This window comes from Falco biarmicus, chromosome 2, assembly GCF_023638135.1.
Source record: "Falco biarmicus isolate bFalBia1 chromosome 2, bFalBia1.pri, whole genome shotgun sequence".
Classification (NCBI taxonomy): Eukaryota; Metazoa; Chordata; class Aves; order Falconiformes; family Falconidae; genus Falco; species Falco biarmicus.
In genome coordinates, this window is record NC_079289.1 from 79,795,935 (window position 1) to 79,820,734 (window position 24,800).

At 44.5% G+C, this 24,800-nt stretch overlaps 1 protein-coding gene across 1 annotated transcript; it reads right to left on the bottom strand.

Moving 5' to 3' along the window:
• Window positions 1–9,316: 9,316 nt before the first annotated feature.
• Window positions 9,317–13,261, bottom strand: LOC130144871 (trefoil factor 2-like). The gene is made up of 4 exons (XM_056329098.1): window positions 13,176–13,261; window positions 12,094–12,236; window positions 10,373–10,522; window positions 9,317–9,354 (listed from the first exon to the last, which is right to left on the bottom strand). The coding sequence occupies exons 1-4, from the start codon at window positions 13,259–13,261 to the stop codon at window positions 9,317–9,319; spliced, it is 417 nt and encodes a 138-aa protein (XP_056185073.1).
• Between the last annotated feature and the right edge of the window lie 11,539 nt (window positions 13,262–24,800).

A 24,800-nucleotide genomic window follows, 5' to 3' on the forward strand; every position in this document is an offset into this window, starting at 1 on the left:
GATGCCTTTGTCCCCATTCTCTTTTAAAGGGAAGTGACAGGTACATTGTTAGTTAGATGTTTTCACTGCCTGCTCCTAGGTTCTGGCAGTCAGCAAGGACATTGTCTGTTTCAGATGTACATTGTGGAGGTTTCAGCTAACCACCAATACAGGTAGGTTACAGAAACATGCAGTAAAAATGCTTAAAAATGTTACGTGCAGCCACATTGGCTCAGAGCAAAGGTCTGTATTGTGCAGTGCCTGACAGTGAACAGCACCACACAGAGAAGAGTGCAAGAACAGGGCAAGCATCAGGGAGTGCTTCCCTGACAAACCCTACACAATTTGAGAACTTCCTGAATCAGTGCCATTGTCTTTGCATATTCTTGCCTTTGATGGATTTCTCTTCCACAGACTTACCTGCTGTTTACCTTGACCATGCTATATGCAAGTGTCAGCAGATGTTCCCCATGCTCTTGCATTACAAGAGGCAGTAAAGAATCATTCCCTCTTTACCTTCTGCTCAGCACTCCGGAATGTATAGATTTCCTCCTCCTTTGTTCCCAGCTGAAGAGAAACCATGTTTTATTCTGCCAATCACACCTGTCCCTTCCCCATGTTACAAAACACTGTTCTCTCTCGTTCAGCCACAGCACCCATGCTGTGTTCTTCTGCAGCCTTCTGTGCATTTCTGTTGTCGTGGAAGGTCTCTTCAGCTGGTTTAAAAAAGAAAGCCAGTAATTTTCCTCTCATGTTTCTCCTGAACATCCACATTGTCCAAGAAGTGACGTGCTTGCTGGTTATTCCATTCTGAACAGTCTCCGAAAATATGGTCCGTGAGGCATTGGGTCTGCTGCTTCCTATTGCAGTGGCAGGGATATTCTTGTGCGGAAAACCTGATGCCTGTAAGGCCCCAAGAACAGCAGCATCAGAGAAAGGGTTTCATTCAGTGTAGGTGTCCCTTGCTTTCCCATCTACTTTTGTTTGCCTGGGTGGCTTTTCATGCTATTAAGCTGTGTATTGGACTTAAGGTCAAGCCTAGACAACATCTCTGTCCTTGGGCCACCCTTCCTGACCACCACAGCAACAAAATTACCTGCATTGGTCACCACAGTTCAAGGGTAACAGCCATAAAACTTTCACAAGTTAGTGTCCAGTCCTAGGTAACACCAGCAGTGATGCTTAAAGGATAAATTACCCTAAGGACGCCATAGGATTGCATTTTCAAAACTAACAGTGAAACAATTTTCTAATGGTAACAGAGATCATACTTTATGTTATGTTTTATAGACCTACAAATAATACTAGATTGAAGGAATCACGCTCCCAGAAAGCTAGATGCCTCCCCATAGATCCTCCATAGATCAGGAAGGGAAGAGGAGGAACAGGAGTCCTTTGCAGCCTGAGTGGCAGCATAAATTACTTTAAGTGTTTTATATTACAGTTAATGCTATGAAATAAGCTAACCATAAATTTCTCATTAGCAATGCTGCAAAAATTAATATACCTCACATGCAATTACCATCCACTGTGTACTCCAAATGGATTAACAAAATAAAGAGCGTTTCAAAATAAAGGACACTTCACATATTTTCTGTTGGCTATCCATTTAAAACATGCTTCGCAGTGCAGGTTGAAAGGCACTGGAACCAGGGAAGTTACAACAGTAAGAGCAATCGCTTTTTTCAGCATGGGAGGATACGAGGATCTGTGCAGTGCCAGGTGAGCAATGAGCAGCCATCGTGCTGTCAATCACTGGCACTGTCATCTTATCTTGGGAGAGCCTTAATAAGGGGCTTGGCGGGGAACTGTATGTTGCAAGCTCTATTTAGGGCAGAAAAGCTGTCAAGGGCTGGATTAGTCAAATTTGCACTAACTGCATCAATTTCTTGCTTTATTTTATTTTAGATTGCATAGCTTCATTTGGTTTCTTTTAATTTTTCCTGTGTCTTGAAGATTTTTTCAAGATTGTGAATGTTTTTATGCAGTGTTAACTTTGTGTGATGGCAGTGCTGGATACCTGCCATTTCACTTTTGTGCCTGTGCCCACACGCTGATAGGAAGGCTGAGAAGGAAGTCAATACTCGATCTCTTCCACAGGTGGAAAATAGTATCAAAACATGAAGCTCAACCACTGTCAGCCCCTGACTGCAAGAACACCCCTCAGAGTAGCACTATTTCCCCCCACTTGTTTCTAGCACGTAGTCATTCTCTTGTCCCGCTGCCAGTTCATCTGCTCTGCTGGGCAGGTTGAGTAAAGCTCCACATTCCTAGGACCTCCTTGCTCATCCCCACCAGATTTGTAGAGTCAAATATTAAGTAATGTCATGGCTTTATCAAGAGTCTTTTTGTCTTTCTCCTGTGTAAGAATCAGAAAGTAGCCCCAAAGTAGTTAGAGAAGAAACAAAAGCTACAGTAAAGCTTTTGATTTTGCTCCTCCTCTTTGTTGAAACCCATATCCTAAGTCTCGGTGAAGCATCCCTTGGATGGGGCATAATGCCAAGTCTGAAAAAGGATAACAAGCAGGGGAAATCCTGCTTTGTGGCGGGAAGGAGCGTGTGCCCTGGCTGGGTTTTACTTGCCAAATTTACCTTTCATTAAGCTTTCTGGAAACACCATAGACTAAAATCATCAGACTGATGATACCTGCTTTCAAACAACCATCAGGCCACCCCTGTGTTTAGTCAGACCCAACAAACTCATGGGTGTGCTGGTTTGGGCTGAGGTAGAGTTAATTTTCTTGATAGTAGCTGGCATGGGGCTGTGTTTTGGATTGGTGCTGGAAACGGCGTTGATAATACAGGGATGTTTTAGTTCCTGCTGAGCAGCGCTTACACAGAGCCAAGGGCTTTTCTGCTCCTCACCCCACAGCGAGCAGGCTGGGGGGGTACGAGAAGGGACAGGGGAGGGGACACAGGTGGGACAGCTGACCCCAACTGACCAAAGGGACATTCCGTATCATGAGACGTCATGCTCAGCATATGAAGTTGGGGGAAGAAGAAGGAAAGAGGGGAGGTTTGAAATCCCAGGTAACCATTGCACGTGATGGAGCCCGGCTTTCCTGAGGATGGCTGAACACCTGCCTGCTGATGGGAAGTGGTGAATGAACTCCTTGTTTTGCTTTCCTTGCATGTGTGGCTTTTGATTTACTTCTTGAAGTGTCTTTATCCCAACTCAGGAGTTTTCTCCTTTTTACCCTTCTGATTCCCTTCCCCATCCCACCAGAGGGGAGTGAGTGAGTGGTGCTTAGTTGCTGGCTGGGGTTAAACCATGACAAAGGGCTTCATACTCCGGGAATTTCCTGAAGATTTCTGCAAGAAGTTCAGCAATGAAGGTGTTCAGCTCAGCTGCAGTGAAATAATTTGATTCAACACTTCCAGAGTTTTATTTCACTATTTCAGTATTAAATCCAAAACAACCTTTTGTTACGCTCAGAGACAGAAGCGCACATTGAAGGAAGCCTGGAAGACATAACTTGGAGGCAGGTGGGAGCAAGACCCTGCAGGAGCCTGTCTTTGTCTAGTGTCTACTCTGAGGGAAATTTCAGGGTACCACAATGGGTATACAAAGGGTGCTCACAAAGCACAAGAAATTATTACAGCTAGATGAACAGATACGCTGGTCTCCAGGAGAAAATACTTGTTTTCTTACCCATCTCACTTCTGATAGGCACACAGAAATTTTACCATTCACTAGCAGGGAGAGTAGCACCAAATGACTGCAAACACATGAACAAAACAGCATCCTTTTTTATAGCATGCGTGAGCACTACTACTTAGTTCTAGCACTTGAATGTATTATATGTTGCAGCACACATATTTTAAAGCAAAATCTGTTTGGCCACTGTTCTCTAGTACTGAGGACACATTTGTGGTCCGTCCTCCCATTGGGTGGAATGCACTGGGACGGGCACCATGCACTCTGTCTTAGGTAGTCAGGCAGCTCACTGAGTTGTGTACTGACACTGATAGCTTTCAAGTGCTGTAGAAGAAGGTTCAGATGACGGAATAGAAGTCTACAGCATAATGATGGACGGTTCTGCCTGAAGAGGACTTTTGTTTCTGGCAGGGAGCCACCTGGGAAATTCTTGCCTGAGAGCTTTGGAAACTCTCATCTGAACTTTGCTCATAAGGAAGGTTTTGCAACTGGCAACTCAGAGCAGCAAGTTCCCCATTTTGGACTCAGCCTGGCAGCAAGGACAACCTCCTGGAAACTAAATCTGGGTCTTGAGATCATCATTCTGCTGGGTTTTAACAGAGAGAATCAGAATTTGTTCTTGTGTGTTACCTTCTGCTTTCCAAGCTGGTTAGTAAAACTGATAGCCCGTTAGAGACTTGTGGCAGAACCATGCAATTTAGCTGCTCTCAACAGAGGAAGATTTTAGTTTCTGTATTCTTTTTTTGCTTTGGTTTAGCACCTTGTCTGAAACCTTCCTCTTGAATGGGAGCTTTGCCAGGGGAGGTGTGTGATACTAGCGTTAGCGGGAGTCATACCCTTTCCAGAGACATTTGGGAATAGGGTCTGAAGTAAGTGGGCACATTAAAATATACCTTTTGGAGATGTTTTCAGTTACATCCCTTTTTCACATTGCTGCAGGTTTGTTCTTTGTTGCTAGCACCCATCTGCTCTGAGCTACTTGTCTGTCCTAGTTTTCTCCTCTGTTAATTCTCCATGTCAGCCAAATACAGCTTTCCTGCATTGCTTCAAAATGGATCATTTCGGAGACCTTTTCCTTGGCTACAATTGCTTTAGATAAAAGTAGCATATCCTCACTCACTGAAGAACCACACAGGCAATCAATCTGCAATGATAATAAACATTTTCTATTCAGCCTTTGTTAGAAGCTGAAGCACTGGTTGCACACAGCTGTCATCATTACAGACAGTTTAGGACTATCAGGCTGGCATGGTTTAACCCCAGCCGGCAGCTAAGTACCACACGGCTGCTCAATCGCTCCCCTCCACCCCAGCAGGGTGGGGAGAAGAACTGGGAAACAAGGTAAAATGTGAAGGTTGAGATAAGAACAATTCAATAACTGAAATACGATAAAATAATAACAATGATAATAACAATAATAATTATGATGATGATGATAAAGGATAGAGAAGGGGAGAGGAATAAAATCCAAAGGGAAGGGGAAAAAAACAACCCAAATGATGCACAATACAATTGCTCATCACCCGCTGACCGATGCCCAACCAATCCATCCCCCAGCAGTGATCAGCCCCTCCCAGCCAACACCCCCCAGTTTATATGTTGAGTATGACGTTCTATGGTATGGAATATCCCTTTGGCTAGTTCAGGTCAGCTGTCCTGGCGGTGTCCCCTCCCCTCCTCACTGGCACTGAGAAGTTCTTAACTTAGTTTAAGCATTACTTAGCAACAACTAAAAATACCAGTGTGTTACCAATGTTATTCTCATACTAAATCCAAAACATGGCACTGCGCCAGCTACTGAGAAGAAAATTAAACCAGGACACAGGCATTTGTGATTTTAAATGTCAATCACTATTGGCATAATAGCCTCATCAGCACAGGTGCTTTGTGTCACAAAGAATTGATTCCTGTTATGGTAGTACCTTTGCTGATGAAAGTCATGTAGCTGAGCTACTATTTTTCCCCCCAGAAAAATATTCAGAACTTTGTTTACTTATTCGGCACTCACTGTACAATGACGTGGGTGTGCAAGCAGAGCTGCGGAGATACAAAGGGTAAGTCTTCATTTGGGCTTCTTATATTTGCTTGTTAGAACTGATTCACATTTTGTTAGAAGAGAAGCCTCGTTATATGCTTATCCACCATCAGCCTCAAGGTGTTGTGGTTGCACTCAGCTTTCTTTCTATTATATAGGTTAATTGGGTAAAGTAACCAACCTGAAACACTAAAAACAGTTCTAAAGTCTCTGTTTTAATTTTTCTTCCTTGTGCTGGATAGAGCTACCTAGAAGCAAAAAGAACGGGGGTGGGTGGGGGGGTGGGGGGCAGGGGGGAAGTTGAAGAAAGGAGAGAAAAGGACAGAGTTTACACAATCACATTTCAATCACATGAGCTAGTGAAGCTTGTCAATCTATTCACGCAAAATAAATGAACAAACTGCACATATCTACTTGTGTCTATCCACTGGCCAGGCTGTGAGCTGCAAGAAGCATCGGTTGCCAGCAACCAGGACACCTCTACTCTGGTGCAGTGATTTGTCTTTCTTGGGCCTTTGCCACCAGGTTGGCTAGGAAATCCAGCATCAAGTCAGAAATCTGTGCCGGGGCTGTGGTGTTCCCCATCTCTCTCCTGTCCCTTGGGTGGCTCTCCCCAGCAGCAAAAGGCACTGATGAGAAAACCCAGGGAAGGAGAGCGGGTACGTACAGCCGCTCATCCAGCCAGCCCTTGGAGCTGGGCAGGGAGGAGGCCTTTCTGGGCAGTTCAACTCACCCTACTGGGCACATATGAACTAGCCAGATGATTTCCAGCCCAGAGGTGTCTTTTTCTCTCCAAGGGCTGTGAATGGGGCCCATGGTGACTGACTCAGGTGAGGGAAGACCACAGAGTAACTCTGAAGGTGAGGAGAGCAAGGTCCTTCCTTCTGCAGCCATGTCTCTGCAGGTCCCACACACTCCTCTTTGGGCCCTGTTCCTGCTTTGTGATGTCACTTTGCTCTGCCTTGGCTCTGCTTGCCATCTTCAAGTCCTCAGTGGCTGTGTCTTTTATTCTGGTTTTGCCAGCTTATTTTCTTACCAAAAATGTTAATTTTAAGAATACTAGGCAGCTTTTTCAAGTGCATTTGGGTGGGTATGGATAACAGTCTACATAGCAAGACCCCAAGTATTTACTTAATGTAAATTCCCAGAATAGCCATCATCCCTTAGGACTTGCTGCCGATGACAGATCCTTAGGTCATAATTCTTTGTGCTGTGAGCAGCTAACTCTGATTTATAACCTCAAATGTCCAGAGCAACTGCATGACCCAGTGCCTTGGCTTAGCACGTTGTTGGGAATGGTTTGCTGGTCAGCACACAGCACTTAATGGTTTTTGCAGGGGACACTGTGCCCAGAGACAGCAAGTGAGCAAGTTCAGCACTTCATACTTCATACCTTTAGGGTGAGACTGCTGTCAGTGTGGCTTTCCTGCACCATCACTGCTCTTTTCTGCCACACCAAGATACAGACCATTTAAACAGAGGGGCTCAAGCAGTTCCCAGGAGTTTCAGCTGCTGTGCCTCGCCGGGCTGTTTCCCAGTCAGGGTTTGTAGCAGAGGATGACACGGTACCCACCCCCTCTCCCCTTAATAAGACATTTCTGTTCATAACTTTCCTTGCAAAGCCAAAACCAGCCCTGGTACACTGTGGCAGAAGAAGCTCAGCAGGACCACTGACCTGCACCTGCCTCACTGTCACAGCCCCAACAGAGAGGTCTGGAGGGTGTGACAAGGGTAGTAAGCAGTTACACATCTGAGCCTGTCCCTCTGAAATACCCGTATGTTCCCTTACACTCTGTGTTGCACATGTCGCCCCATCCCTCTGCAGCAGGAAAAGACTTTTGGTAAGTACATGTAGCTCAGCGAGAGCTCTGCCCTGGCAGAACCCTGACTCTGGCATCTAATTTCAGTCCCTGCAGATGACTCCCCACGGCACTAATTAGGGTTACCCTTTTCAGTGTGGCTGCATTTTCATTCTTTCTCCCAATGAGACTCCTATGAAGACCCTATTACCTGGTGAACGCACCTAATTGTTGCACCAGATTTTGCAGTGCAGTATTATCATGATTACACTCTGCTTGAGCCTTTCAAATTCATCTGGGCTACAACACCAAACCTTGCTCAGCAAAGACCTTCAGTTGTTGATATTGTCCCCAATATCCCACCATATTCAAGTCTATTCAAGCCTATTGTAAGTGCAAGAGAATGATGGTTTATGAATGACTAATTTTTACCCACTTGGATAAACTTACTCATCACAGAAGTGTACTTGGGGAAATCCCTAAGGAGGCATGTGTCGCTGCCGTTTTCTCTCTCCTTGCAGCACAGCCCTGCACAACTGTTCTTTCCTGCTAAGCCCTGAGTACGAGTCACTGCCACGGCAGTCTCGTGTCACCCATTTTGTTCCCAGCGGTGTTCTTAGAGGCTCTTCACTGTGCTCTTACTCAGCTGAAGCAGGGAAGCATTCAAGCTGCTGTGCTGAGCATTTAAGACATCCAGGAGAAAGCAGCCACACTCACCTGGAGACCAGGAGCTTCTTCTGTGACTTGTGAGACACAGCAGGCTCTATTACAGGTATAGGTCAGGGCCAGGGGACCTGTGCCTTGCTTTTAGTGTTGCAGGGACTTTTGCTAAGCATGACCCATGGGACCTGCTTGGGGGAACGCTGGTTAGCAGTAAGAATGGCAGGCAGGTTTGTAGAATCATAGAATCATTTAGGTTGGAAAAGATCTTTAAGATCATCACGCCCAACTGTTAACCCAGGACCACCAAGTCCGCCACTAAAGTGGCACACCTATGCATATTTAAACACTTTCAGGGATGGTGATTCCACCACCTCCCTGGGCAGCCTGTTCCAATGCCTAACCACCCTTTCAGTGAAGAAATTTTTCCTAATATCCGATCTAAACCTCCTCTGGTGTAACTTGAGGCCATTTCCTCTTGTCCTGTCACTTGTTATCTGGGAGAACAGACTGAACACCATCTGCCTCCAGCCTCCTTTCAGGTAGTTATAGAGAGCACCAATATCCCTTCTGAGTCTCCTCTGCTCCAGGCTAAACAACCCCAGTTCCCTCAGCTGCTCCTCATAAGCCTTGTGCTCCAGACCCTCCACCAGCTTCGTTGTCCTTCTTTGGATGGAGCTAATGATCTTTTCCAACCTAAATGTCTCTATGATTCAGCTGCATGTTGCATCAGCAGCCAGGGTCTGTGCTGAGTTAGGTAGGGTACCAGGTGGGTACCTGCCTTCCTGTGCTACTCCGTGCCCCACTGGTAGCAGCACTGAGGGACTGGCAGCAGTGATGCAGAGACCAGGAGGTGTCTGAGTCAGACCAGCTCAGTGGTCAGCTAACAAAAGTACCTTTCCCTGTGTTTTGAGGGGGAAAAAAACCATCCAACTCCATAGCTGTAGCTATATAAAGGGAAACACTGAATATTTGTTTTGCAAATTTTGAAAACAGCAAAATTACGGTTTTTTCTCCAACAAACCTGAGACCTGGTGACCAATCCTGATTCATACCAAGAATATTTTCAGCTTGCAGAAGGGCAAGTGGCCTGTGTGAAGCACATACCAGCTAACAAATACAAGCAGTCACTTGCAAGTGTGAAGTGTAACTCAAAAAGCTGAGTGCCCTGTTCCTTTCAGAAGTGTTAGTGACTGCTCTCTGGTCGGCAGGTTGCTAAATTTCCTGGGAAACAGAAATACACAGCTTTAAAATAAAGACAGCAGAGAACTCACAAATTGCATCTTAGTTCTTTTATTACAGTGAAGACCTGCACAGTAGTAGCCTACTGAAAGAATAAATGATACAAGTAACTTTTCATCAGAAAGGAGTCAATACAAGGTAAAAATGGCCTAGAAATCATAGCTGTTGCAAACTATAAAGTTTGAGTTGGGGTCTCCAGCTGTTGTTTCCCATTGGAGTACGTCCAAAGATCACAAGGTTCTTGATGGAAGTTTCTCCTTTAACAAGCTGGGGAGGTAAAGAGGAGAAGCAGATTAAGAGGCATGTTTTCTCCACACATTACACAAAATGCTAGGAGGTGTTTTGCCTAAATGCAGGACGTCAAAAAGGCAATTTTTTAGCAGTTGCTCCCCTCTCCCCTATCTGCACACGTTTCCTAACGGTTCAGATCAGTAAAAACAAATTACGGTGAATTGTTTCCAGTACAAAATACACTGTGGGGCAGGTTGGAATTGTCTGATGCTATTGGTTATCTGTGTTAGATACGCTGAAAGGTCAATCTTAATTAAAAAAAAAAAAAAAAAAAAGCAGGGGATCAGAAATTTCTGTAGTTTTTATTCACATTTTTAAAGCAAAGCCTTTTGCCTCTTGTGATAGAGTAGATGTGAGTTCTGCAGCTGCACGGCGTTAGCTGAGGGCACGAGCTCACACCTGAGCCCAGACGAGCCGTGCAGCCACGTTGCCACAAGCCCTGGCTCAGCTGCAGCAGCACCACCCCCTCCTGTGCAAGAAGCCAGTCTTTTTAGGGTTTAGTTGCCCCTTCCTGCTCACGCTTCGGGCAAGGCAGCTCTGCACGCACACCGGGAAGGTGGGGAGACCCTGTCCTGCTCAATCCCTCCCGTGTGGCCTCCCACTGTGCTGGGCTGGCACAGCACACCAAGCCTGGGCACGGCATGGACCCTGCCAGGAGCCAAGGTGCATCCATGAGGACACGGGGACGGTGTCTTGTACCGGACATTACCTTCCTCCACCACGTGGCGGTAGAAGCACCAGGGGACACCAGCAGGATGCGCCTCGAAGCAGCACCCCTTCTGTTCACACTCCTTAGCTGTGATACCAGGGAAGCCACAGTTTATCCTGGTGTGAGAATTGCTGGGACACACTTTCTTAACTGCGTAAAGCAAAAATGAAGGAAGAAGGTTTTGTTACTTTCTGCTGCATTTACCTGGTGGCATAATTCACAAATAAAAGGCAGGCCACAACGGTGAGGCCAGTGAGCAGACATGACAGCCACGATGACCTTCTCCATACCAATTTCAGGCAGCAGGTTCACCCAAATCCTCACCACGCCTGTTAGGCAAAACTAAATACCAAGGAGTGAGGAACTGCTACTGTGCCCCGGGGGACAGAGGGGGAAAAATTCACCCCTAGAAGTGTCTGGTAGGCAGCAACCCAGCTTTCCTCTCCCAGGTCCAGCAATGGGGTGAAAAGCCACCATGTGTCTCCCATGACAGTACCACAGACACTGGACTTGGCCCAGGGTATATTCATGACCTGATCCACTGCTAACCCCAGAGCAGCCTAGGTAATATGGGGAGGGAAAAACGCAGCCTCCTCTGTGTGCCAGCTTGAGGTATGGAAAGGAGGTAGGTCAATTAGGAGGAAATCACAGCTCATCGAGGCAATTTAAAATAATAACACAAGCAATGAGGTTACACCACCTGGCCTGAATAATTCAGTTTTCCTCTCCTGAAACAGTTCTGCTCAGAAAAGCAGTTCTGTGAGAATGACACTGTAAGGTGCTGCCATTTGTTCTTGATTTTCATGATATGCAAACAGCAAAATTATGGTTTTTTCTCCAACAAACCTGAGACCTGGTGACCAATCCTGATTCATATCAAGTTATTTTATTGGTAACATTGTCTTTGCACCCTCACTTCCTTTCATTTCACCTGTGCAACTGCTGGGATTGCTCTGAAGTTCTCCTAAGGAGTCATGCAATCAGCCCAGTAAAAAGCTGGCGTTTAGCAGTTACGTAAATTATACACCCAGTCACTGAAGGACTGGAAGAGCAGCTCTTACCCTCTCTGAGGAAACAGAGGCAAAAAATGGAAACAGGACATAGAAGGTTTAGAAGGAAAAATGTAATGGAGAAAAAGATTTCCCCTGGGATATTTTGGAGTTTGCATTAAATGAAGACTGGGAGAGAAAATGGAAGAGAAAAAAAAAGAAGCACCAAGTGGAATTACGTTGGGAAGCAGGCAGGAGAGAAAGGAAGTAGCAATTAACAAAACAGGCTGGAGAAAAGAGAACACACCCCCCCCCTGGAAGTTACAGGATGCCTGTGGTCTTCTGTACAGGTGTCAAACAACTGCTCAGGACTTTGACATGCAGTGCTAAAGCCCTCCTCAGCCATAGAGAAACCCCATTCAAATAAGTGCTGAGGATCCCTTGCTCTACTGATGAACAAGACCACAAATGGCAGTGAAATGTTTTTAAATACTCAGCATGGGTTCTTTGATAATTAGAAACCTGAAAGAAGAGGAAATATATTGTGTGAACAGGATGAGACAAAAGACTGGTAAGCAAGGTTTGACTTTGCATTTTACTACCAGTGGTCTTCTAATAAAGGTTTGTGCTCACTTCGTTAGCCTGAGAAAAAAAGCAGAGCTGCTCCTGGGTTGTACACATTTCTGCATAATCAAACACTAGGTAAATCAGTGTTTCTGGCAGAGATATTACCTTTCTTTGGTTTAGCAACAAAGCACCAGGGAACGTTAGGGACTGAAGCGTCGAAGCAGCACCCAGCTTTCCTGCACTCCTTTGCTGAGATTCCCGGATAGCCGCAGTTCTTCCGCTCCTTGGGGGTCACTTTACACTGGCATCTTGCTGTTCAGGACAGGAGTAGCAAGGGACTGGGTGTCAGTTTGCACACTCGTTAGCGGAGATGCATTTATCAGATGTCCACTGAGAACAATGATCTTTCCCTAGATTCTGTCCATCTTTGCAAGTGCACCTTCTCTGTCACTTGCTAAGACCAAAAATTCTGCAGTTTAAAAGCTGCTTTTAAACTCCACCAATTGCAGTAAGGGTTGAAAATCTGTGCTTTCACTTGCAGCCAAGCAAGCCTGGTACAGTGGGGTCTGTGGACTTCAAATAGACCATGTCAAATGGTAATAACCCATAACTTCAAATATCATGCTAGTAAATGTTTGCTACTTTGCCCACGTCATGCAAAGAAAGGATTAAGGGTCCAGTGGATATTCAAAGAGGTGTAAAGATACAAAATCTTTGCCTTCTCATCAGGTGACTAGAAAAACATAAGAATATGTGCAAGTAGTTGCAGCTATACTTTTAATATTTTAAGTCTACTGCACAGTCATCCACAACCAAGAATTTCTGGACATGTCTGGTGCCTGTCATTGAGTTACTTGCTTTTCACTTCCTAAGTTGTCTAAATGACTTGTCTTTTTGAGGAGGCAGATAGACTCCTTTGAAATTGTATTCACGTGACAAAGTAGCATAAAATGAATGTCAGAAGACTATTTAGACCAAGCTTGGTCCTGTTCGAGTCTGAGTCCCATTCTAGAGAGCTCCCAGGCACATCTGTCCCTCTGCCTTTGCAGCACAAGAGATGACCTGCAATGATTTTGCCACAGATATCTCTGGAAAAATTAAAAAGTAGACTCTGGTAATAGTAGCAGAGCAAAACATTTGCTGTCTGATAGGTAAAGTGGAGATGTGCTCTTGCTGCATTTACAGTCAGTAGTCCTACTGTACAGGCCCACATACATACCTGTGAAGGCAACAGCAGATGAATGTACTTACTTGGTGGTGCCTTTCCCTCTGCCAGGGTGCTGAGGGCTATGACAAGGATGGCAGAGAGTGCACAGATCACTTTGAGATCCATTTCTTGGAAGGTGGTTGGAGGAGAGGTGCTGCTTTGCCCAGGAGCAGCTCATTTTATATGCACCTCATGTTTGCCTGGCAAGGTCTGATAACATTGTTCCATCTGATGCTTCACCCAGAGGTTGACTTTTCTTTTGTTTAATTAGGAAATGTTGCCATGTGTAGTTTGATATCCTTAAGATAAATTTCTAGGTTCCCATGAGCTATTGATAATGTGTCTATTATGTAACTATAGGTACTTATCTACCACATGATCCCATAATCTATTAAGTGGATGCTGTTGGGTGCCTCGGGCAGCCCCAGCTGATTTCATTGCCATTAGAGTGTTTCAGACCTCTGGGCAGCTTTAAATGGTTGCCACTACTGAAAAATACGTACATGTATTTCCTGTCCAAGTGTATCTTTTCTGCCTCAGTTTTTCCCTGGCCTTAAGGTTTTGGTTATGCTTACTCTGAAATGGGCAAAGCAGGAGGGCTGGAGGTGTGACACCTCCAAGCTTCAGAAGACCACAGGGCAAACCATGCAGCTGAAGAAAGGCATAAATACGGAAAGTGGAAGATGTGACTGAAATACCGAGCCCAGCCGAGGCTGCTGTTTGTTTCCAAACATGAGGCAATTTGAACCAGTTTGGAATAGGAAAAAAAGGTAAGGTAAGGGGGGGGGGGGGGGGGGAACCCAACCAAAACCAAAAATGCCAAGAGGGACGACAGCATAAAGAGACTCAAGAGAGGAAAAGAAAAGTTATATATGATCTCAGCCTGACCCACAGGCACTGTGCTCACCCAGGGGCCAGACCCAGGTGCCCCAGCTGATGTTTTGGAGTTGCTGTCCTGCACAAGGAGCAGACACCTTCCCAGCCTGTGGGTCCTGTCCCAGGGGGACCGCAGTGGGGGCATCCCCCATCCCCTCTGTCCAGTCCCCAGAGCAGCACATTGCCTCCCACCCCATCTGACACCATGGGCACAGGATTTGCTAAAACCAGACTTCCAAAGCACCACATTTGACCTATTAATTTCCTGATTGCTTTTCCCCTGGTTTCCAAGGTGACCTCTAAGGCAGCATTTGGGCTGTTTCAGGACCATGGGCCTTGGGACTTGGACTGCCCAGTCAAACTTTAATCTCCCTTTTGTACATTTTTCTACCACTTACTGTAACATTTCTCAACTTCTAGCTACTTTCAGATGCTTGACCACAAGCAGAACAGTGCCAGGGAGAGGGACACAAACAGTGGGATGGTGGGAACATCTCTGCACCCCCTCCAGAGGAGGTACCCACAGAGCAGGCAAGGGAAAACCACCAGGGAATTCTTCCTGTTCATCACCAAAAAAGGGATTCAATACATTTTTTTTCATCTTTCACAGAATTGTGTCTTCATGCCTTTGATTATTATACATGAGTTTGGTTTGTGTCTCTTTCCTTGACAAAGTTCGAAGTGAAAACTTCTAACTTCTATAGTTGTGTTTTGAAGGTAATCTATTTGTTGAAAAGTATTTTGAACCCTGTGGGAGGTATTTTGGTCTGCAAGGGAGAAAATAGTAAGAGCTCATTTTCCTGCTCTTTAACTTATTTAATGCTTTATGGACTTATATTTGTGTCCATCCCTATTGAATATATTGATGGCACTTCTTACTGAAAGTTGTGATTCATAAACCAATTAGTGCATTCTTCATTTCACAAGATACCAACAAGTTCCAGCACTCAGCAGTTCATATCACGCATTGTACCTCCATAACTGGGAGAAAGCATCATACTTAAAACTTAAAAATCCAATTTTCTCCTTATGTGCAAAGTCGACAGTTCTCCCAAAGGCCCATCATGATGCCCAGTCCAGTAAAGTCATTAGTAATTTTTCCATCAGCTTTCTTCTTACGGTGCAGGGTGTGAGACTGGCTGAAATGTTGCCCTTGCATGGGAGGAAAACCATTATCTGGGGACACTGTTTTCAAACCTCGGTGGAGTTCTCAACAGATTAGCAGCCCATCACGTGTCAGGTGAAACTGCCGATAACCTTGGACCCTCCTTCTTCTTACCTTACCGGACATCCATTAAGTCCTTATCTGTTGGCTGCTACCTCTTGGGTCCAATCCCAGCTGCATGCACAAAAACAAATCTACCATTGAGGGTTTTTTGCAGCAAGAGTGTTCGATAGGCATCTTAAAACAAACACAGCAAAAGAAATAAGCTTTTTGCTTTCTACCAGATAATTGCTTTAAGATCTTTAATATGTTTATATAGTAAAGCTTTGAAAATTATCTGGGGTTTCCCTGTAAATATATTTCCTTCCCTGAGGCCAGCACCTGCCTAGACCTTTTGGTAACTCAGTATAGGGTGCCCAGGCTCTGTGAGTGCCCATGGCCAGAAGGGGCTTGGAGGGCTCCTTCCCCCCCTCCAGCCTCTGTGTCCCCTCTCACCACCTTCCTCCAGTCCCACAGAGGTTTTTAGCTGAACTGGTGCTCTCATTTCCTTCCCAGCAAGGAAATGGAGAAATCTCCATGGCTGGTACAGACCCTGCCGCAGGTCAGTAACAGGGTGCAACCTTTTATTCTAATATTGCAGAATTTTTGAAGGATGCTGGTATTTTTAAATTTTCTTTTCACTTAAAACCAAAGAACCAGCAACCAACAGCACAACTTAGGTTTTCATCCTAAAGAGGGCTTTTTTTGTCCTAAAGGGAATTTCCTTTTGTGGTAACTGTTAGTATGAGTGCTGACCTGAGAAATCTGTCATTGGGCTAACACTACTGTACGAGAGCCCACAAAATAAATCCCAAGTTATGAGTGCTCCATAAAATAAATCATCATAAAAGAGAAAAAAATCAGAGACAAAGCAGAGGGGACCCTTCATCAATTTTGCTCCTTCCAGCTGTGTGAGGGGCACTCAGCAGAAGGAGAGGCTCAGGAGGCTGACAACACCACTTAGGTGAGCCTCTCGCTACATGCCGCTCATTCGCTGCAGCGCTAGTTTTTATGAGAGTGTTTCTAGAAACCATAGCAATGAGTAAGTACTATTCTCCCTTATCGTTAGGCTCATTGTTTGTCTTGCTTCACAACGGCCACTGGTGCCCTGCCACATCTCCCTTCCTCCACTCCTTTTGGAGGTACATGTGGTGTAGGGAACAGTGCAGGTGCCTGCTCTCCCCCATGGTATGGCCTGTAGGACCACAATGTTTAAAGGGTGTATTTTTCAGGGTGTACTTCCCATGGGGCCCATAGGACCATGCTGTGGGGATGCTCTACCATGATGAGCTATATGGGTGGTTTGTGTACAGCACAGCGGGCAGCTGCTGCATCTGTGGGTAGGGTCTGGGCTCCCAGCGTGGGGGTGTTCCTCTCTATGCCTCTCTGGATGAGATGCTATGGCTGGAAGTAGGGAAGTGTCTTCCAGCTACTGTCCTGCTGACCCTTGTGTTTTCAATAGGCACATTCCCATGTGGCACTTGCCCTTGCAAGGCATAGTACAGTGATGAGCTTCCTTGCTGCTTCTGTTAAAAACTAGAGAAAATCAAATAAAAATAAATAAATTAGGGGACTGGATTTGGAGCTGCAGATTTTTGCATGCAGCAGGAATCCTGGGCTAATGTCAGAAATCATTTCAGTTCTCCCTAATCCCTGGTGTAAATTAGAGTTACCTGGATGCTGAAAAAAACTTCTAATACACTCTTTAAGCAATGTTGCAGTCAATTCATAGAATCATAGAATGGTTTGGGTTGGAAGGGACCTTAAAAGATCATCTAGTTCCAAGCCCCCTGCCATGGGCAGGGACACCTGCCACTAGACCAATTTGCTCAAAGCCCCATCCAGCCTGGCCTTGAATGCTTCCAGGGATGGGGCATCCACAAATAATGTCCCTTCCTGATCTGAGCCTGTACTCGTTTATTTCTGTGTCAAACACATCTAGGAATGGGAGTTTCAAGAGGCCAGCAAGGTTGCTGAGATTGTGCAGGAGTGTGCATTTGAACAGAAGTAAAAATACCTGGAAGAAGTTCCCAGCTCAATGCCTGTAACAAGCATCGTGGTCTCAGATATGTATTGGGCTTCCCTAGCAGAGGTTATTCTCTAGCCCAGATAAAAAATCCCTGTGTTTTTGAAGCTTAGAGGTTAATATTTTGAGTAACTGAGGGAGGTGGTTAATGATGTTATTTTTAGATATAGGTCTGTTGTAAAACATGCTCAAAATCTTTGTTTCCCACAAAGCAGGCAAGAGCTGTGCTGCAGCTTGGAGGTGTCTATGCAGAGCAGTACAACTGGTGCCACTCATTTGGGTCACTCTTCCTGGGTACAGACGGGGGCTGGCTTCCCTTTTTTATGTCAGTGTGGCTCCCATTTCAGAAGCAATCAGCCAAGCAACACTTCATAGGGAAACTTAAAAATACCACAACTGGGAAAACACAGCTGGACCTAACTATAGCACAGGGGACTCTAAAACTTGAAACTGTGCATGTTGTTAATCACAGGCTGAAATATGGGACAGTTGAGATTTCTGAAAAAACTTAAACACTCATTCATGTATGTAAGACCCTGGAGTCCAGCCAAAGGTTTTGCAGCGCTCGTTACATGGTTGCTGCCTGGCTTGCTTTTACAAGCCATGCTACAGAGAAACCTTTTGCATAAAAATGTCAGCCACCAGAACAGGGGCAGATATGTGTCACTAGGGCAAACAGGGAAGGCAGAGTCAGGAGGAATTGGATATAGAGAGAAACTCTGTGACCCTCACGTACACCGAAGTTCAGATGTAGGTTACTGCAGCGGTCTGCATCCCACCACACGTCTTGTCTCCCCGAACTGCTAAACTCACCCTCAAGGCAACCAAAATCCGAACAGGTCTGGAGAAGGAGCTACAGAAAGACACATTTTGCTGTAATTGGTGGTGGTGGAGGCAGAGGAGAAAGTAGCAGGGATGAAAGGTACTATACAGTCTCTGATGACCTGTTGTGTAAGATGCATTGATGCATGCTTGGGAGAAGTGACATTTCTGCTGTAAAAGAGGGAGAGGGCTGTTAGCCTCCCACATATTTTAACCAGATGAGTTAGCACACAAAAGCCCTCAGATGAGGATGTTAACTGCCTATCTACCAACTAAGCTGTGGGTTCAAAAAATAAACAGAGAAAATCCTGCATCTTAATTCTGGGAATGGAGAGTTCAGAGTGACCATTGAGACCCACTGCTTCGATAAAACACACCTACCTGAAAGATACTGACACAGGTGTCAAAACCAACTTTAATTCTTCAAGGGAATTCTGTGGAAGAATATGTCATTTCTACAAACCACAGACCATGCTGGAGTAGGGGTTTTGTGACATTTCTGTGGCCAGCATCCTTGCATAAGGTAAAATTGAAAAAAATAATTACTTGAAGTTAATCAAATATATAACTCAGAGCTGAGTCAGACCTAAAAGTCTGAATTTCAACATCCAATACCTTGCAAAATGTTTTGGTTGCAATTGCAAACCTCAGTGCCAATTTAGAAACATAGATCCAAGCCTTTTATTTCCCCTAATGCTTCTGGGTTCTCCAAGCAGCCTGTGATACCTGCATTGTCAGCACTTGCCTTTTTTGTTTTGTTTTGGGGTTTTTTTGTGAGCACCAAAGTAACACCAGAAAAGGTTTATCATTCTGAGATGAGGTTGGGACCAGTCTGTGGACACACTGGCTGTAGTTAGCAAGGCAGGGAAAGAAGCATTTTGTTTCTCTTCTAGACCCCATCAGTTTTGCAGTGACCCAGAGAGGGGAAGGAACTCTTGAATTGTGGAAGACCTAGTTCAAGACATGGCCACTGAAAAGTCTCTTTGTGATAGTGGTTGTGATACCTTCCAGTTAACCATGGCCCAAATGATAAAAAAACCCAAATCCTGATCTATTACCTTCTAAAAAGGGAAGCATACAAACAAGAAGATTTATTAAATGGAACCTAAAGGAAGACTAAAATGGGTGAAATGATTGTAAACTGCAGGGTGCTATTTAAAGACACAATATGAAATACTTAAGGTAAATATTTAACATCAAACAAAAAATATGAAACTGATGTCCTCAAGCACACATATATATCCAGAACAATTAAATGGTAGAAGCTACTAGAAAAAAAAGACCTTTTTAAAAAGCCAAATAAAGAAAACGGGGGAAAAAAACAAACCAAAACTGACTGCAGGGAAGTAAAATCATAAAGAGATAAACAAATAACTTCCTTTAAGATAAGAAACAAAGGTCAGTAATCACAAGGCAGAGGAGAGCATTTTTATTGTTCAACATACTCATAAAGGATCAAGACAGCTTGGTGAATAACGAGGTGATTAATATGCTGGTGATTCAGAATCATTTTTCATGTTTTTCAAAAGTGCAGGTAACTGAACAGTTGCAGAAATATCTTACAAGACTGACTGGGTGATAAATGGCAAATGAAAGGCAGAGTGGGTAAGTGCAAAGCAAAGTGCATGGAGGAAGAGTAACCTAATTATATAAACACAAAGATGGGCTGCAAATTAGCTATTGTCAGTCACAAAGCTTTGCATCACTGTGGATATACCGACTGAATATTCGAAGTGTCAAAAAGGCAAATTGAGTTTTAGTAGCTATTAGGAAAGGGACCGAGTACAAAGCAGCAAATATAATTTTGATACCACTGCAGTCCCTGCTGTTCCTATGTCTGCATCACTTTGTGACATTCTGGTTGATCCAATTTAAAAAGGAGAAAGTGTAATTAGAATAGATGCTGTGAAGAGCCCTCCAGCTCATGGGAGCAATGAGCTATGAAAAAAGGTTTTGAAGAGTGTAAGGATCTTAGAAAATAAGTTGTCACAGGATGGACAGGGAAGGTTTTCTCCTGGGAAAGTAACAGGGTAACAAGCAGAGGGCAGGAGCCAGTGGACAGTTTTCCTCTTCAGGGAGAAGTCACAAGAAGGCTCCTGCAGAGAGTTATGCTGGGACTTTTGCAGCTTAACAAACTCATAAACCATCTGGAAAAGGAGACGAGAGGGCAAAATTTGTTGCCAACAATATTTCTGCGGTAGTAAAGATATGAGCCAATTGCTGAGATGGATTATGGAAAATTGAATGACTGCAGAATAAGATGGCAGGTGATGCTTAATGTCCGTAAATATGAAGTGATACACTTCTGGGAATGGAGCGTTCCTGCCTTTTCAAATAAAACGATGGGCCCTGAGGTGTTCACGATCACTCGGGTATGTGTGAGTATGATGTAAGTATGACATGAGCATACGGAGGATAACAGACAGTTTTATGAAAACATGAGCTCAGTGCTTAGCAACCATGAGAAAAGCAAATGGCAGGTTAACAATTATTAGGCAAGGGATAGAGAATCACACAGATTCACTCTGTTATGCCATTTTATAAATCCACAGTATGTCTACTTTTTCATGCTGTGTTTCCAATCTCCAGCCTGCAAAAAGTCCCATAGCGAGGCTGGTGGTGTGGGACAGCATCCACACGAGGAATGACCACATACACTAGGTTTCTCCAGCCTGTGAGCTTCATACAGGTCACAGGAGGCAGAGCTCACTGTCTCACCTAACAAAAGTCCAAGTGGCAGGTTAGAAGCATGTGAAGGAAGACGGCTCTTCACTGAGCCTGTGGATATGATGCAATCCAGTTGTGGAGCTCCCTTCTGCAGGATGTGGTGGATGCTAAAACATCACACAGGTCGGAAAAGCAATTGGATAAACTCATTAAAGAAAAATTGTTTGGGGCTATTAAATCCCCAAACTATACATGTATCTGAGGAAACGTCTAAGCTGCAAATCACTGCAGGTTGGAAGAGCATTCTGTGAAAGTATCACTGCCCATGCCTGGCTGGACTTTAGCTGATGTTACTCACCATCTCTCAGAATACAACCACCAGAATGCATTCAATAAAATGATGAGGCAGGGGTTACAACTGAGAAGAGTATGGTGTATGGCTGTATTCTCTCTACTCCTTCTTGAAGTTTTCCTGTAAGCCCTTGTAGCTGGCCAAGCATGGCATGAGGCACTGGGCTAGGGATGGATTTAGCTTAGACTGGCCAATCCTATGATTTTATCATTGCACCTTTTGATTTTCATCATTTTTAGGAGCATCTTTTCAAACTCTCCGGAATCGATGAGTTTAATCATATGGTGAAAGTTTTGAGTTCAAAACCAAGACAATCTAGTTTGGTTTTAATACTGAATCAGGCAAAAATGTCCCTGTTTGGAGAATGGAAAATGCTGTGATGGGTGGAGTTTCACAGATGTTTCTGAAACTCACCAAAACCCAAAGCAAACCTACTCCTGGGGACTGGTTGTAATTACCAGAAGAAAGACTCAAATCTAGCACCGCTTGTGAAAGGTGCTAGATTTGGGAAGGATTTCTGGGTCAGTTCCTTCCCACGGTGATTGGCAGGAGGGAGGGAGGGAAAGATGCTTGCAGATGCAGTGAAGATGCATGCCCTGTGGTGCAGCCAGCAAGGGGTATGAGCAGGCCAACACTTCTCACCTGCACCCAGGACAAGAGACAGGGAGGCACCAAGACTGGTTGGCAGTACCAAACACTGAGGTGCTGAGGGCAGTGGCATGGAAGAGCTGATAAATATTGCCCATATTGTATAATTTTAGCATAACTCATTCATTAATGTCAGAGCAAGTGCTAGCATATATAGGAACACAGAGGGGTTAGCAGCCATTAATTCTGCAAGCTAAAGGTAAATGTTCCCCTTTAATTTTTTTTGCAGCTTCTTAGAGTAGATTGTGAATCTGGTTTTCACTTTACATATCAAGGACTGAATATTATTCAGGACACATGAAAAAAAATAATCCATCGTTTTCATTTGCTACTATGGGAACAGTGGGTGATCAAAACTTCAAAAACAGGCAATGCAGGCAAAGGGCTATAAGGTTATTTCTGGCACAAATAGCTGAAGAGATAAATACAAATGAGAAATTCCTGAAATAGGAGAAGCAGGAGACCTGTGAAATAATAAGCGAGCCTAAGACATCATGTGGGAGGAAAAGGTCATTTCAGAGAAGGTTTGCCATAGCCGTTTCGAAAGCGGGTAGCAAAAAGATACTGCCTAAACAGCCATCTCCAAAGAACAGTGAGGACTGGAGAAGGCTCAGCGGGAGGTACAGTGTGGCAGGGTCTGCACAAAATGTAGAGGGCAGAAAGTGACCTGCACTGACTCAACTGAGCTGCTAGCAAAAATTACCTACGGTGGCAGCAGAGTGGAGTCAGGACACTTGCTGCATTTACTAAGTTTAAGTTACTGCTCTTTTCATTCATGACTGAGTGGAGGAAATGCTGGTCAGGAAGTGTTTCTTCTGTACCAGTTAAATGAAGTTAAAAATAGAGGGAGAAATATTAAGCTTTAATGTTAGTAAGAGTATATGAGTATTAACAGGAGAGCTACTTTGTGGGAAAACTACCTCTCTATATAGTTAAATTCTTCAAAGGAGTTAACAAAACAATGAAAGAAAATGTAGAAATTTCAAAAGAAAAAAGAAGACTAGCTATGAAATTCCTTCAGAATTTTCCTTTTAAGGATTTTAAAGAGAGTGAGCATATGAAGTGAACTGTAAAGTCTCGGCAAGAATCAGAAAAGGAAAAAGAATATTTTCCTCCTCTCAAAACTGTAAAATCTTGATAAGAACATTTTTTTCTACTGTGTTTCTTATAATACACGACTACAGGTGAGAGCATTGCAGAAGCCACAAAGGTCGTTAGCTCAGGCCTAGACAAGCATGTTGGCAGTCTCCAGCTGGGATGAAGGATGCCACAGCAGATGAAATGGCACCTGAGGCTGCCCTTGCTGCATCCTGCTTACCTGATGTAACCGACGAAAGACGATGCAACATGCTAGACTATAGCTGAGGTGCAAGAACTAGATCAAATGTACCTAGCAGGATTAAGACATTGCTTGTTAGAGTTGACTGGGATTTTTTTCAACTTAAAATTTTGTTGGGATGAGTAGATTGGAATAGAAACTTGATGCCTGCAAGGACTGCACTGGCAAATACCGTCGTGACAGTTCTTCCCAATCTGAAGATGTTTTTGGATGGGACAGGCAGCAAGCAAGAGAGGTCTCTGACAGCTCAACAAAAAGCCATTTGCAACAGTTCCTGGAAGGGAAAATCCATCCAGGATTTTTAAAAACCAAAAATATCACAGTTGGTTCATGAATTCCCTGAGTCTGGAATATTCAGCAGCTGGGAGGATACTTGCCCTCTTCTTGTGACCATGGAGGCTGGTGCCTAGGGCCAAAGGCAGCACAGCTTTGCTCTTCCACACTTGCCAAGGAGGTGGCACCAGTTCAATCTTTTCCCCTTTCGTATAAGGCCCAGAAAACCCCTTTAATAGTGAGAACATACAGTCATTTTGGTGCAAATAGGAAATAATCAAATTTTGAAGGTAAAACATACTGCTCACATTTTCTGTATATGTCACACAGACAATACAGTATCCCAAGAGGGCTCTCATACTGGATCATTGGATTAAATCTCTCATTTGTAACACAATAAAATAAATTGTCAAACACATTTCTGTCCACCGTAGCAAAACAGCAATTGATTCATGCCCATAAATACAGGGAGGAAAATGTTAATGTTGCAGTAAATCAAGCAGTTTTCCTCTCTATAATATTTTGCTTTTCAGAAGTGAGACCTGAATTCTCAACGTCTCTCTGCTAATGGAAAAATTCTAAAACCTAATTAAAAAGTCTCTATTCAATGGGCTGTGGAGAATTTATAGCAATGAAACTGTCTGTGTCAGACAAATATGCTATTGATAGTCCTGTGGGAACTTATGATTAAGGGACTACAAATAAGAATAGAGCGAGAACAAGGAAATAGGCAGTACACTGGGCACTGTTTCAGACAGCTGGATGCTGGTATGCAGGGAGGCCAAGGAAGGGAGAGGACTCAGGGTATGCTGGTGTCAGCACTAACAAATGCTGCTCCGGGAGAGGTTTCAGTGGGATAATCAGGGACGTCCTGTGGGCTTTTACCTTTTCTAAAGGAAGGGGCTGCATCTGTGGGTCTGCTTAACCAAAAGGGCAGTAAACCATTCAACCAGGCATTACTGCCTGGTAACATCACAGATCTCTCTTGAAGGGTGATGATAAATACAGAGACACAGCAACAGACCATCCTGGACACTGTTCCTGCCAGTGACATTTGGCCACCTTGGCAGTCACCCAGCAGGTAGCTGTTTCTTGACAGCCCATGCTACAGCCTGGTTCAGCTCTAGCTCCATAGAAGGCTTCTGGGGAGTTTAGAGGCTGCTGCTTCCCTGGGGCTACACCATGAGATATGGATGCTGGGGGTACCTGCACCCTGGGCTGAAGGAGGACATCGTTGCAGGTGATGCAGGCAATGCTGCTCAGATCAGCTGTGCACAGAGGCCCATCCATCCCAAACTTTCTCCTGTTGGTCCCCAGGACCTGTGGTAGCTCCATTACAGCTCTCATCTACACCTTGCTCATAGACGAAGGTGCATTAACCACATCCACAGTAGACAAGAAGTGCTAGAGGGAGTCAGTGACTGTTGTAAGAGCCATCAAGGCTTCTGGATGGCCTTT